At 48.7% G+C, this 14,683-nt stretch overlaps 1 protein-coding gene across 2 annotated transcripts; it reads left to right on the top strand.

The window, feature by feature from the left end:
• Window positions 1-1,622: 1,622 nt before the first annotated feature.
• fscn2b (fascin actin-bundling protein 2b, retinal) lies at window positions 1,623-13,770 on the top strand. 2 transcript variants are annotated; one of them, XM_048987942.1, is made up of 6 exons: window positions 1,623-2,135; window positions 2,310-3,151; window positions 10,351-10,507; window positions 11,187-11,308; window positions 12,408-12,575; window positions 13,565-13,770. In XM_048987942.1, exons 2-6 carry the CDS (start codon window positions 2,329-2,331, stop codon window positions 13,768-13,770), a joined length of 1,476 nt encoding a protein of 491 aa, XP_048843899.1. In that variant the 5' UTR covers window positions 1,623-2,135; window positions 2,310-2,328. The 2 variants fall into 2 exon arrangements, with proteins under 2 accessions (XP_048843899.1, XP_048843898.1); XM_048987941.1 differs by having other exon boundaries at window positions 2,307-3,151.
• The last annotated feature ends 913 nt before the right edge of the window (window positions 13,771-14,683 follow it).

The raw sequence follows: 14,683 nt of genomic DNA, 5'->3' as shown, positions 1-14,683 counted from the left end.
AAGACAAAGTGAGATTCCAGTGATGTCCCCCTGGTCTCCGGTATCGTAATTAGTGAATCAGGCCTGGATGAGCAGCTTGAAGCAGGCCGTCGGCGAGCAGGCCGTCGGCGAGCAGGCCGTCCGCGAGACACGTCATGCGTGTAGATTTGCGTGCTGGTCTCTTCCTGAGGACGCCTGCCGTTTTCTGGGAGGGAACGATTTGACCCTGCAAAATGCTTACATAAAACACACGTTTGCCACTGCGGTCCCACCATGGTAAAAGTGTTGTTGCTTATGTACTTAGTCGCCATCTACAGTGTATCGTTAGTTTCCATTGTGCCCGACTCGAAAGAATCTTAAACGAACAGAAGCTGAGAAAAATTCCAAGGATTATTTAGACTTACACTGAGAAATTGGTGTAATCCTCTTTCCGAAGGAAAGGAGGAAAAAAAAACAGACAAAGGAAGATAAAAAGTTTATGTAAGGTTTGTATAAACAAGGCGTGCTGTTCCTGACAACAGCAGCCCTGCAGAGGAGGCTGTACATTATGCTGGTGTAACCTTGGGAGGCTGGCTGTCAGGGGTCTGTTTATTTACTGAGAGGTGCGATTGTGCAATATGAGTGTGTGTGTGTGTGTTAGACACTCAGATGGTTAGACGCTGACAGATGGAGGAACACTCACCTAACCAATCAGGACATGGGGGAGGGCATGGATGGGATTGGAGTGGATTAATAACTCAAAGAGATAAAGAGTGAGATTAAGGGTCAGCAGAAGCTGTTGTGGTTGTTCTCCTGCCAGGCGTGTAACGCATCATCTCCATGGTTTTATGAAAATTTCCGTATCTTAATCATACAGAGGAGACTGTTATCCTGTGTGGTTCACAAAGCTGGGGGTCTTTAATACATCACACCGTGATACGGGCATGAAGTGGATGCAATTTCCTCTAATGTATCAGGAGTAACAGTTGCCCCCTTCAGGAATGCGGGTAGTTGTTTTAGTCACATGTCTGGTTTCTCCTACTGCCCACACGTCACTGTCTGTGCATTTGGAGTGTGTATGTGCGGGGAGGGGAGGGGGGGGGCGTAACCCACAGCTATACACATACAATGGACTCACACACCGTACAAAGGAAAAGGTCCCATGAACGTGGACTGGAGAGGCCCTGAACCGGAGTGGAGTCACGAAACCCCATCTGACACTGAGCTGGTAACTAGACACCCTGGGCTCGGCCCGGCGACTCCTGCCGCCCATAGGCGCCGGCTCACGTTTCCCAGCTTGCCTGGGGCTGCCGGGGGGGATCTGCAATCTGCAAGGGCTGGAGAGGCCTGGCAACAGAGAGCGCAACCTGGAGGAAGACGGAAAACAAGAGTCTGCATCTCTGACAGCCACATTAACTGGGCGCAAAGGGTAGAACAAAGGGAAGGACAGAAGCCCCCCCAACTCTATACTCATTGCTGTCATAGATTCCCTAAGTACAGGATCACTCTGCTCTGGAAGGCTTAGAGACATCTAGGGGGCTAATCCAAGAGGCACTTGATTAAGAGTGCTAAACAAACCCACAGCCGATTTTGTTAGGTAGGTAAGACGTGGAAAAGTTAGGGGAGGGGACAGAGAGAGAGAGAGTGAGAGAGAGACAGTGAGAGAGAGAGAGAGAGAGAGAGAGAGAGAGAGAGAGAGAGGGAGGGGCAGCGAGAGAGGTGAGAAAGCAGAGCTACACCCATCTTTCCTTATCATCACACCAGGGTTTCTCATTAGCAAATCGGGGGCTCAGTAATCCAGCAGGTGGTAGCAAGAGAGAGCAGAAGAATCGAGCTTATGCTAGAGAGGGAGGCCGGACATCCAAAAGCAGAGAGCTGATGTAGGGGCAGAGAGAGCGAGCAAGAGGGAGGGAGGCAAGCAGAGCAGGGGAGAAGCGGCAGGATCGGGGTGACGTCAGCAGCACGAGGGACTGAGGTGTTGAGTCCTGCTGATTTATCCGAGCTGATAAGGAAAGAGAAAAAGCAGGAGCCCGTGGAGGCTCCCCGGGAGAATCGGCTGTTCTTAGTGGCTACGGCAGACGGACAAAAGGAGGGAGCTAAAGAAAGAGAGAAGCTAGAACTCAAGAACATTCAAGACAATCCAAACTTAAGGACGAGGGCAACTAAGTGCAACACATGTAAGTATAAACCCTTTAGTAGACTTACGGGACAATAAAGGAGGGGGTTCTATTATCATTATTATTATTATTATTATTATTATTATTCGGTAATATTTTCAGCTCTTTTCTACTCCTGTTGTTAACCCCTCGCCTCCCATCCCTAATCTCCCCAAACCTCCTGTAATCCAGTAGCCTACCAAGTCAGACCAAGATGCCCATGAACGGGATAAACAAGGCGCTGAAACTGCAGTTCGGGCTCATCAACCACGAAAATCGCTACCTGACAGCGGAGGCCTTCGGATTTAAGGCGAATGCGTCCGCGACCAGCATGAAGAAGAAGCAGATCTGGGTGCTCGAGCAGGATGAGAACGACAGCCAGGTGATATACCTGCGGAGCCACCTAGGCCGATATCTGGCCTCCGACAGGGACGGGAAGGTGAGCTGCGGAGCGGAGAAGCCGGAGACGGATTGCCGCTTCCTGATCGTGGCACAGTCAGATGGCCGCTGGGCGCTGCAGTCTGAGCCCTACCAGCGATACTTCGGAGGCTCAGAGGATTACTTGTCTTGCTTTTCCCAATCCATTGGAGAACCGGAGCTATGGGCTGTACACCTGGCGCTGCATCCACAGGCTAACCTGTTAAGCATTAGCCGCAAGCGCTACGCCCACCTGGCAGTGTCTGACGACGAGATCTCTGTCGACAGCAACATCCCTTGGGGTGTGGATTCCCTGCTCACCCTTGTGTACCTGGAAGGCAAGTACTGCCTGAAGACCTGTGACAACCGCTTCCTTAATCATGACGGCAAGCTGGTGATGCAGAGTAGCCAGGGCACGAGCTACACCCTGGAGCTCAAGTCTGGAAAGCTGGCCTTCAAGGACTGTGAGGGGAAGTACCTCTCCCCTGTGGGCCCGACTGGAACCTTGCGTTCTGGACGCTGTTCTAAGCCCGGCAAAGACGAACTGTTTGACTTGGAGGAGAGCCGTCCACAGGTGGTCTTCCAGGCAGCTAACAACAGATTTGTCTCAATCCGACAAGGTAAATACCTCATCTCAGATCTTGTAGTTGCTGGGTCAAAGTACTTCTCTGTAAGGTCTTTGTGAAGACCTTTCAACCAAGAACCATGTATCTGTAGATTTTTGAATTAGTTTTTTTGTAAATAGCAATTTAGGTTCTCGGCCAGATAAATATACACATTTTATTCGAATAATAAGTCAGCTGGTTATCGTGCAGTAATTCGGATTTGTTTTTACTGAAGAGTAAGTTCTGAATCTGTGTGCATGACTTGCTCACTTGCTTCCACGGCGGCATAATATAACCACTAAATGTTTTTGACTTGTTCCACCGCATCCCTGATCCAGTGGTGTCAATTTGTGGGTGATCTCTTCTGTGCTGACACACAGCACCGTCATCCGTCCGTCGAAGTCCATTTATTACTTTGCGCTGATTTCGTCTTACGCAGTAGGCGTAGTGCGAGGACAGCGCTAAGCCGTGCATTACCTCGTAGGAAGCTGTTTGCAAAGAATACTCAGTGACCCCCAAACTGCAGGCCACGACTCACTTTACGTTCACTGCAACTGCTTCACTGCATTTTGTCTGAAAGATGAGAAACAAGCTTATCTCTACGGCACACAGTGAAAAAGACATGAATAGATAGTAGGCAGTGGGGAAGTTAAATCACCCAATTACATATCTAGCAACAAAGAATGAAAGAGGGCAGTTTTTGTCATTAGATCACAATATAAACATTTTTAGTGTGATAGGAAATGGTCGCTAGTCTTGATATTCAACAGCGGCTCTAGAGACTCTCAGAATAGAAAACACTCAGGCCCATTCAGGACGACCTGGAATGCACAGTGAGTCCGATCCAGCAGCTTGCTGTAATGTTCCCCTCCACACTATCCATTGTAAATTTCCTAAACGGTGGCCGGCATTCAAAGCACACCGCTCATCTCCGGCAGTCCACTCCGCCCCCCAGGGCTTTCTAACAGAGATTCCTGTCACCAAGACTATGTACTGCAAACCTCGAGGGGTAAGCCAAGCCCACCTAATTGTCCGTGTTGCATATTCGGAGCATTTCCGATGACCGAATTCAGGTGCAATTGGAGAGACCTCTTTTTTTTCAAATACTATCTCGAATCTGATACGGAACCTTCTCCTCTCACTCAGCAGAACGCGTATCTAGATCCTGGATCCGCATGGAGAGACGAGGTCACAGCTAACCTAGGTCATCTTAAGAAAAAAAAAAAGTGCCAAAGTCAGGTGCAATGAATAATTAATCTGAGACGACATTTCATTGATGGTGGAGTCTGCTTTCAGAAACACAAGCCCTGGTCCGTCTTTATGAGGGGACAGCGAGCACCACAATGGCACCTAAATCAGAGAGTCCTCCGGGACACGTGGTCTGACAGGGAAAGCGGCCTCACTGAATAATAATAATGTAGTGTGTGAAAGTGCCGCAGAAAGCAATGGAGGACGGAGGTAACAAAGAGGAGCGGAAGGAGGTAGTGAAGAGGAGCAGAAGGAGGTAACAAAGAGGAGCGGAAGGAGGTAGTGAAGAGGAGCAGAAGGAGGTAACAAAGAGGAATGGAAGGAGGTAGTGAAGAGGAGTGGGAAGTGGTAGCATAGAGGAGTAAAAGGAGGCAGTGAAGAGGAGTAAAAGGAGGCAGTGAATAGAAGTGGAAGGAGGTGGCAAAGAGGGTTAGAAGAAGGTAGCAAGGAGGAGTGGAAAGTGTTAGCATAGAGGAGTGGAAGGAGGTAGCAAAGAGGAGTAAAAGGAGGCAGTGAAGAGGAGTAAAAGTGGGCAGTGAATACAAGTGGAAGGAGGCAGTGAAGAGGAGCAAAAGGAGGTAGCAAAGAGGGTTAAAAGAAGGTAGCAAGGAGGAGTAGAAAGTGTTAGCATAGAGAAGCAGAAGGAGGTAGCAAAGAGGAGTAGAAGGAGATGGTAAAGAGGAGTAGAAGGAGACAGTGAAGAGGAGTAGAAGCAGGTAACGAAGACAAGTGGAGGGTAGCTGAGGTATTTTTTCAAGTACAAACCACCTTGGGATCTAAAAACGATGCATAATCAGTGCAGTGCAACACAGGTACAGAGCTGCCTTTGCTGCCATTCGCATCACAGAACTATACATCAACAGGCTTTGGACACTGGAGCACGGGAACAGTAGTGGTGGCCGCATGCATCTAGGGGGGGCGGCGGCAAAACGTCCTGCCATGTGGAACAGAATGAAAAGAATGAAAAGATTTCTGGTGTAAAGGTGACTGGTTGTGTTAGGGAGCAGTGTGGTGTCTGGGGTTGAGGACGGGGATGACGTGAAGTAGTGTCAGGATTCAGTCAAGCTACAAATCATCCGAGTTTATACAGAAAGATCCAGAACTTACGGTTACGCCTACATTTGAAATGGCTGCCACTGCGGTCTCTGGAGAACAGATCTGGAGAACCTGACCCAGTGCTTGTCACAGGTTCCATTTCTTGACCACCATTCCACCTGCTGCCATCATTTAAACAAAGTTAAGCAATACTCACATTTCTCAACACAATTAAATTTGAACCACATGGCCGTTTGGTTTTAATAGCTTCCCAGTGAAACGCAGGTGGTGGTGGGACATAAAAGGCCAGCATCTCCAAAACCAGTAGATGCAGAGCTTCGGAATGTTCTGGGCCTGCCGGCACGCTGCTGCTGCTGGGTCTACATCTGTCTATGATCAGCTCAGCCTTCGTAACACGGGGACATTTGTTAGAGTCAGAGTTCAGGGCGTATCTGACTGCAGATATCCACGTGGCTGATTGTGTCTGCCATTCCACTGCCATCTGTTATCGCTCTGGAGTGCAATGACACCGTGTGTTACGGCAATCAAACGCAGACCGTGGGCTTCTTAGCATCACATTTATGGAGCTCCGTGTTGGATGGAAGGAGTAGCCGATGTCATTGAGGAGGTGAAGCCTTTCTCCATGGCCAAACTCCAGCTGCTGAAAGCAATTTGGTAGAAGCTATGACACTAATGAGCTTTAGTGGTTCCTCACCAACGAGCGTCTGGGGATGATGAAGGACAGCGGCGATGGCTTCCGAGAGGGTACGCTAACGTTCCCTTAATCATTCACGACGAACGGAAAAGATTCCGCCCTCATTAAATCGAAGTTTTTTAAGCCCCAGCTGCCACAGTAAATATTAAGGGGCTTACAGAAAATGCCACCTGAAAGAAGCGAACAGGAGGTCAGAATTCCTCAAGCATCGTAGCCGCAGTGGGATGGACGTGATGGACGGCTGGATTCAGGTGACAGGGTTTACGGGGCACCTATCTAGTGCTGAGTGAGAACTGACCACCAACACAAAAGGCGAAGTACCGCAGGCCCTTGAAAGACACTTTATCCCATCCATTGTTGGCTCTTGGTTTTTCCTTCAGCGTTCTGTGGATTGGGGACCAATCATGGAACTCAATGGGACAAGCTGATTGTGTGCCAGCAGTGTGGAGGAGTGTTGAAGGCTGAAGAAAAAGGAATCAAAAAAGGAGGGAGGAGAGAGAAAGGGAGGGCGGGGGGGGGGGGGGGGGTGAGAGAGGGACATGGTGTCAGCTTACCATCAATTATTCAGCCTCAGCTCCAAGCACCTTGCCGATAAATTACCAAACCCGTCTCCTGTTTTCCAGTTGGCACTCTTCGATGTGGCCAGCGCCAGGAACTGGAAACGCAGCTCGAATTCTGGATTTGATTTTGGGACTCATCAGCAGACATGTCCTTAGATCCTCTGAAACCCATTACATCCCGACTCGTTATAGACCACAGAAAGCTATACCAGTCCTGTTTTTTTTTGTGTTTTTTTAATCAATGCTGGGCCTGATAAAACTGGCATTCCCACGTCCCAGGTGTCGGTAGAGCAGCGGCCGTCCAGCGCGGCACCATTATCCACTAGTTCACCGAACAGTAAACCGAGAAAACAGACTCTGTGGTCGCTGGAGGTCATCCGCGGGCTTACAGCGAGGCGTGTCCCATAATCGGTGCGATTAAGTGGTGTGAAGCAGTGCTCGAAGGAGAAGTGTGGAACAGCAGTCAGTGTAGGGGCCGTGAGCAGTGCAGACATCTGCCCCGGTCATTAGTACAGTATGAGAAGCAGGCATGTAAACAGAGGTGCGGACTGGGAAAGCGGTCAGCGTAGCAGATAACCTCCCCAGCTCTGCTGAGACAAGAGGTCACCTTTGGTAAAACTGATTTGTGTCCCACGTCTTCAGCAGCAAAAAATAAAACAAAAAGACTTCTTAATCTCTTGAGGCCTGTACGGTCATCGCAGTGGGCTGGAGAGATCGATGCTGGGTCATGACTCCGTACCGTTGCGGTTATACCTTACACACCTTCCTTAGGAACGCGCCTGCGGCTACTTATCATGGAAATAAGCAGCCATTTTGCAGAGGAATATATATACCAGACATCAGACTTTATACCAGGGGAATATTTAGCTAGTTATTTTGGAAGAGGATCCGTAGACGTCCTTGGTTTTCTCATAGGGTCCAAATAGATAAAGCTTACACTTCATTGCTAAGTTCTTTGGTATCCATATTGACAGCAACAATTTAAGACCTTATTTTGCTGTCTTATCCTAACGTCAGATCTCTTGACAGTATTCTTTCCTTTGCTGAAATTCCCTTCAATGCACTGTACTTGCTGCAGAGGTCCACCCACACTATATTCTGGCCCATTGCTAGCAGCTTGATGGCTTGCAGAGGTCATCCATCCAAGTGCAAAGCAATCCCACCCTTACATAGTGTCAGGGGTGATGCACCTGCTGGCAATGAATTATTCACTCAGATATTTAAAAATAACATGACTCTGTGTAAAGCAATCAACATGAAATCGTAATAAACATTCAGTGTCCACCTTCGAGAAGGGAAATGAGGCCAGGAGTAGGTCAGTTTGTGTGGGGGGGGCGGGGCAGGATTAGACATGCCTGATGGCCACTTGGCGTGTCACATGGTCCTCGGTAAGTCGAAGAAGGCAGGGCAGCTGGCAGGGAGACCCGCGAGCTTACCGCCACACACAGACCCGCCGGTCTGTGAGATCCCCCGTCAACCTCCCGTGTCGGCCCACATGTGGTCCGGTCGCCGCGCCCGGCAGGGATGGTGCCGTCCGCTTTGAAGCGAACCTGCTTTGTTCCGACTTTTCCCGGGCCGGGCCCCCCAGCAGCCGTGGCAGCCCGCAGACGCAAAGCCGCTTAATGGTACCTGCACTGCCGGCTTTGCCAGCGAGGAGGGAATTACAGCCAGTTAGCTGACTGGGCTGGGGTTGGCTGGCTGAGGGCAGGATTTGCGCAGTAAAAAGGATTATGGAAAGAACAGAGGGATATTTTTGTGGCATCTAACTTGGACACAGTCTGCCGTGGTGGCTTTTGTTTCGCGTGGCCGTTTACGTATTTACCTGTTTCCTTTCGTTTTTAAGCGCGGGCACCGCTCAGGGTGAGGTTAAACCAGAATCGCTGTCAGACACAGAGACCGTGCCCACAGACTGAGAGTGGAGGACTGACCCACATTATAGCTCTGTTCAAAAAAAATTGTCACCTCTGTCACCCCCCTCAACAGTTGGCACTTGAGGAAAGGTTTTGGGCTAATCTCTGAGTCCTGAGGGCCACCCAGGACTCACACGTGGGCCCCCGCATCACTCCCAGAGCTTACGGGGGCTGGGTGCTGAGCACGCCGCAGCATTGGCTCTGGGGACGTCCCACCCTGCTGCGTGGGGCCCGCCCTGGCTTTTAATCAAGCCAGAGTCGGAGTTTGAATCATTCATGAGACACATGGGCCTGCAAATTCATTAGCCCCCCCCCCCCCCCCCCTTCGTGAAGAAGGCAGAGGCTTCACTTCAAGATGAATTCATTTGAACATCAGGACCCGGCGAGGGCTAATCAGTTAATGTATGCTAAGTCGCTCTTTACCCCCCGCTGAAGTTCATTCGTCAACCGACCAATGTCCGCACATCCTTAAAATACGCTACAGATTGAGCTCTGATTAAAATCAGTTCATCCGAAATCCCATCACTTGATTTACTAAGGCAATTTACAATCCCAAGGATTCAGAGAATTTGAAAATGTGTTTTTCATTGCAAGTACTTCCAAGCTATTACATTATGAGGCTGTTCATGCCGATTCCCTCCAAATTTTAGACCATAAACTCCATGACAACAGCACTTATAGTTACAAATCTTCTTCGCATAACACTGCTCACTGGAAATTCCTGCCCACGTACAGGAATATCTTCCATAAAATCTCCTTTCCTGTTGTCTTCGTCTCCAGCCTGAAATGCTGAGTGCTGCATTGCTTGATGCAACCTTTGAGTCACAAACATGAAAGCTGAAGGATTTTTGTTCCTCCTTTCACTTTGATTGATGTCCTTTATAAATAAAAATTAAACCCCAGCACGAAAACCAAAGCCAGTAGGACCGGCAGAGTCCCACAGCAAGGTCACAGCACTGTGGGAAGAACGCTCGCTGTACTGTGGGCGTCTCACCAGCAGTGCTGAGACGAGTCACCCTACATAATAATATGGTGTTAATCAGTCACGGTGCCCAGACTTAGTCTGAGGTGGAAGAAAACAACACTGCAAGTGGCAAACTATTGATTATCATTAAAACAAAATGGCCGACCTCCTCCAGCTTCTCCACAGCTTGGCAGCACCGTACCACACAAGCTGTAAGATGCTACTTTGGGGCCGACCCATTTGTGGGGGCAGTGAGGCTGGACTCCACAGGCCCTATGTGCATAATAAATTACAGCCAGCGCCCCCCCCCCCTCCCATGAAGAAGAAGCCCTCCTACTGGAGCCCGGGCTCTGGAGAAGTTCCCTGGTTTCTCCCCCTGAGACACTGAGCTGGGACCCCCGTATCGGGACACACCTTGAATCGGCTGAATTCGTAATGTGTAATATATACATAAAACTTTGGGGAAAAGAAGGTCAATCGGGTTAATTCTGTAGGTCCAGCACATACGTAATAAACTCCAGGTGCTCAGCTCTCAGGAGAGATTAACTCACGGCTGGTGTTTCATATAGCGCTGCTTCGGAGGAGCACGGGGGGGGGGGTCAGGGACGTATAGGATCATCTTGGCTGTCCTCACATAGACGGATATATTATGACAGCTTCGCCGAAAGCCGCACGGTAGCCCGGCATGCTTGGAGTGACCAGTTTTTAAAAATCAAAACAATGACTTGGACCCTTGGGGAGAAGCTGGCTGCAGCCTCGATACCTTCTCGTTTCTGCCGAAGGGGTCAGCGTCTCAGCCAATCAGGGCGACGAGACGGAGATGGAGACCTTCCAGGTGGAGATCGACAAAGAGAGCAGGAAGTGCGTCTTTCAGACTAAAGCAGGCGACTCCTGGACGCTGGTGTCCCACGGCAGCATCCAGTGCACAGCTACGGAAGGGTAAAGAATCCCTTTATGTTCCCTTCTTTGCACCCATCTATTGTTTTAGCCAGAACTGTCACTGATTACCAAGGCAAACCTGTAACAAACCTAGAATATGTCAGGCATATACAGCAGCATATAGCCCATGTGCATCTTATATGTGCGTCCGTGACGACTGATTAAATTTCAAGGGTTACTTGAATTTCACGCTCTATCGGTAACTCTGACCCAGTCACCTGACCATAACGATTAGGCCCTTATCGCTCTGATCTATCCTACTCATTCCTTTTGCATTTAATATGTCAATTAAAAGCACCGAATACAAGCGCACTGTCTGAAATATCCGAGACCTTGACAAGCGCCAATTTTAAACGAGGATATTTGTGTCAAATGAGAGTGATCATAATGTTTTGCCTCATGGTCATATGTGCACATATAAATGTATATATACGGGTATAATGTAAAAATGTAAATGTAAAATGTGGAGCCCAGCCTCACTGCCCCCACAATGTAAAAGTGAGGTGGATACAGGCCTTCACGTCCAAAGCCACTGGCTATGGTTAGAGAGATCTCTTCCCATTGTCCCAATGTGCTCCACTCACCCTTTTCCTGCTTTTGACATTTGTATGGAGCCCCTGCCTTAATGAGCACTGACTGCCCCCCTTCTCCTTGAAACCTTCCACGCCCATGACCTCAGGGGTGCCAACACCATGTTCCAGATTGAGTGGCTGGGCCGCAGGGTGGCCGTCCGCGCCGGCAACGGCAGATACGTGTGCACGAAGAAGAACGGGCAGCTGGCCGCCATCAGCGAGGCTGTGGGTAAGTGCTGGGGGCCTCGCACCGGGCTGAGCCCGGTTAGGTACCACATGGCACCATGCTTGTGCCCAGCAAGCCTTTTTACTGCTCAGATTTTTCAGACAAAAGACTAGTGAATAATTCCACCTTCTTGGTGGTATTTAGCAAAACAGGAATCAGGCAGATCTGACTTCCCTTGACTCAAGCATGTAGACTTCGCCCACAGTACATGGTTTATGCTGAAGCAGAAAGGCACACATTCGCCCCCTAGTGGCCATATGCCCAGGGTTCAGTCTGGCGTTTTGTTCTGGAGAAGCACTGTAGAGAGGGGGCTGTGGTCTGGGACCGTGATCCAGCATGGTAGTCTATCGTCTGAGACTTAAAGTGGGTAAATCCAGGCAATGATGAGTTTAATAAGGTGGTTCAGCTGGAAGCTGAGCTGGAATGGAAAAATTTCCAGGTTCCCCAAGTACATCAGAGGATGTTACTGGATGTATAGGAATTTGTCTCTATTCTGGTCATGGTCTCCGCTCCTTGATATTTATCAGCAAAGGAGCAGGCACATCTAGATTGGTGTCTGTTATACAAGTCAAATATATGTCAAAAGTCAACTTCTCTAGTGTGCCGTTTGGTTATAGGTAGACCAGGGTCCACATAACCACCTCACATAGAGCAGACATCCAGTCAGTATTCAACCTAATCTTCACCATCTGCCACTTAGTGATGTCCATTGATAACAGAGAGCTGCTAGTAGGTGGCCAATCAAGTACAGTTCGGGTTTGGGATGAAGGGGAAATGTAAAGCTGAAGACCAGCATTAATATGTAAGCAGGTAGGAATTAGCCCACCAATAAGAGGCTGTCTTAATTGGCACTGATAATCAGATGGCTCCTAATGGGGTGGGGGTCACTGAGATTGAGGCTGGGGATCCTCTGGTCCAGGGTTACAAAGCTCACATGTGGACAGCCTGGGACCAGGCACTGACGTCACTGACAGATCGTTATTAAGTGATCCAGTGCTAACCCAACAGTGTCCTGATATACCACGAGTCTCCAGCTGGAATCTCGCCAGTGCTGGGAGGCATCCAGTGCTTGGTTTTTACAGTGCTCCACCTCCATCTTCAGGAGAGGACGAGCAGTTCTTGTTGAAGCTCATCAACCGACCCATCTTGATCCTCCGGGGGGAAAACGGCTTCGTGTGCCATCACAAGAGCTCTAACACGCTGGACACCAACCGCTCCGTCTACGACATCTTCACTCTGCATTTCAGCGACGGCGCCTACCACATCAAAGGTGAGCGCTCCCCGAGGGATCCCGAGATATCGCCGCGGACGGCACCTTGCTGAGGTGACCTCCAACACGTGCCGTGCAGGTCTCACAGGCAGCGTGACGAAAGGCGACTCATTTCACAGAAAAACAAGAACCTGTTCTATCAGCCACAGCATTTGCACAGATGTGAGTGGTCAGGAAATTAACAATGTTATCTAGTCAGCCATCTGCAATTCCGGAAGGTGGGAGACTCTGCTCAAGACCAAACAATCAATCATTAACCTCAGTCTTATACACAAACTTATCAAACCTTATGGAAAAAAAAACAAGTTTCCCGATGTCATAAACAAAGCTAGCAGTCACGTTAATTGAGAATGGCAGACTAACTTTGACGCGGCATGCCGGTGATAGATTGCGATGTCTGAGTTATGAAAAAGCAGACTGAATTCAAAAAAATAAATCTCATGCCATAAAATATAAGATTACTTGGAAATGATGGACTTGCCCACAATATAGATTTGCCGTATAATATTTAACTAGCTGTATTTCCACAGTAAGCACCTCTACATCGCTCATGATATGATGAGCAAGCAGAAAGCTTGGATGTTACAGGTGGCAGACGATCCAAACCTACTCTCCATTAAAGTATCTGTCTTTTAAACTTCTCACAAATACACATTACGTTGAATAAACTGGTCAGCGTTTAGTTATGCCTTTGCTGAAGTGCTGTCCGAGCTACATGCTTACAGATGTTAGCCGTCGGTAAACGAGCGCCAAACGGAGAGTCGGAAGCTAACAGATACGGTTTCCTGCTCATGTTCTGCGTCACCTTCGTTTCAGGTTAGTCAGAATGGGCAGTGGCATTTGTGTTTGAAGCGAACTATGCAACACTTTCTCTGGTCATGTGGAAGCCTGTTGAAAGACGAGTTAACAAATGCAGCACGTGTGGAACAGGGACGCCATTCCTGTTAGCTCTGCCCAGCTTATAGCGAGTGACCTTTCCTCATTCCCAGGTACCAACGGGAGGTTCTGGTACGTCTCCAGCAGCGGCCTGGTGTGCTCAGATGGGGAGATCCCCGAGGATTTCTTCCTGGAGCTGCTGGAGCAGGGGCGAGTGGCCATCAAGGGAAAGAACGGGAAGTACCTGCGCGGGGACCAGGGCGGCACGCTGAAATGCGATGGCGATGCAGCGGACAGCTCTTCCCTCTGGGAGTACTGACCCCTGCTGGACACTGCAGGAAGTGGCAGTGGCTGGCTCAACCAGCGGAACAGCGCAGAGAGGGGAAACGGGTTTGACCCCTCTCTTCTCTGTTCAGCTGGGTTCTTCCCTAGCAAAAGCAGTACAAGTCAAAGAAATAATTCATATATGTGAATATACAGTATTTATATATTTTCCTTGCCACTGTCCAACTTAAAACTAAGGTTAAAGGTTCAACTTTATTCACACAGGCTTTGTTTCAGAGCATATAGCCTAGGAACAGATTTCTACAAGAGCTTTAAGGCTCATCTGCACTTATTCCTGACAATAAAAGAGTTAATCTCCAGACATTACATTTCCTTGAAACAATCTGAAAAAATGGCTATTTGTAAGGACTTGGAAGTTATTTTTTATGTTTTCATCCACTTATATTTCTGTGGGGAGGAAAGAGTTTAATATAATTTCTGATAAGCTTTACGTCCACTTAAATTGAAGAAATATGCTATTTAAATCAGAAGGTCATTACATTTTCCAGGCCTGATTAGGTGGTAAACAAGATTCAGGATATTATCGGTGAACAGTTCAAGAAGAACAAGCATCATTGATGATAACTGGGAGTCTTCAAGGAAGTATTTTGGAGGGACAGAACCTTCTGGTATAAAATTGCCTTCTACCACCAAAAACATGAAAGACCTGCTCTTTGAAATCCAGGTATACTGGTACAGAATTGTTTGAAGTGTATATGCACCGTGGTGGCCAGACCATCACAATGTTCAAGATGAAGGATTTCATTACTTCTGCTGTAACAGACATGTCTTCCAGGTTCCTTAGTCCCCATGTGGCAATCCAAAATTGTTGTAAAAAGTCCTCAGAATGCTACAGACCCACTATGGTATACTGCCAAGGGGCCTTAACTAAGCTCCACGGACCCTGC

The sequence above is a fragment of the Brienomyrus brachyistius genome, chromosome 20 (genome assembly GCF_023856365.1).
Source record: "Brienomyrus brachyistius isolate T26 chromosome 20, BBRACH_0.4, whole genome shotgun sequence".
NCBI lineage: Eukaryota > Metazoa > Chordata > Actinopteri > Osteoglossiformes > Mormyridae > Brienomyrus > Brienomyrus brachyistius.
The sequence above is the reverse complement of the archived record's forward strand: the minus strand, read 5'-3'. Positions and strand labels throughout refer to the sequence as shown.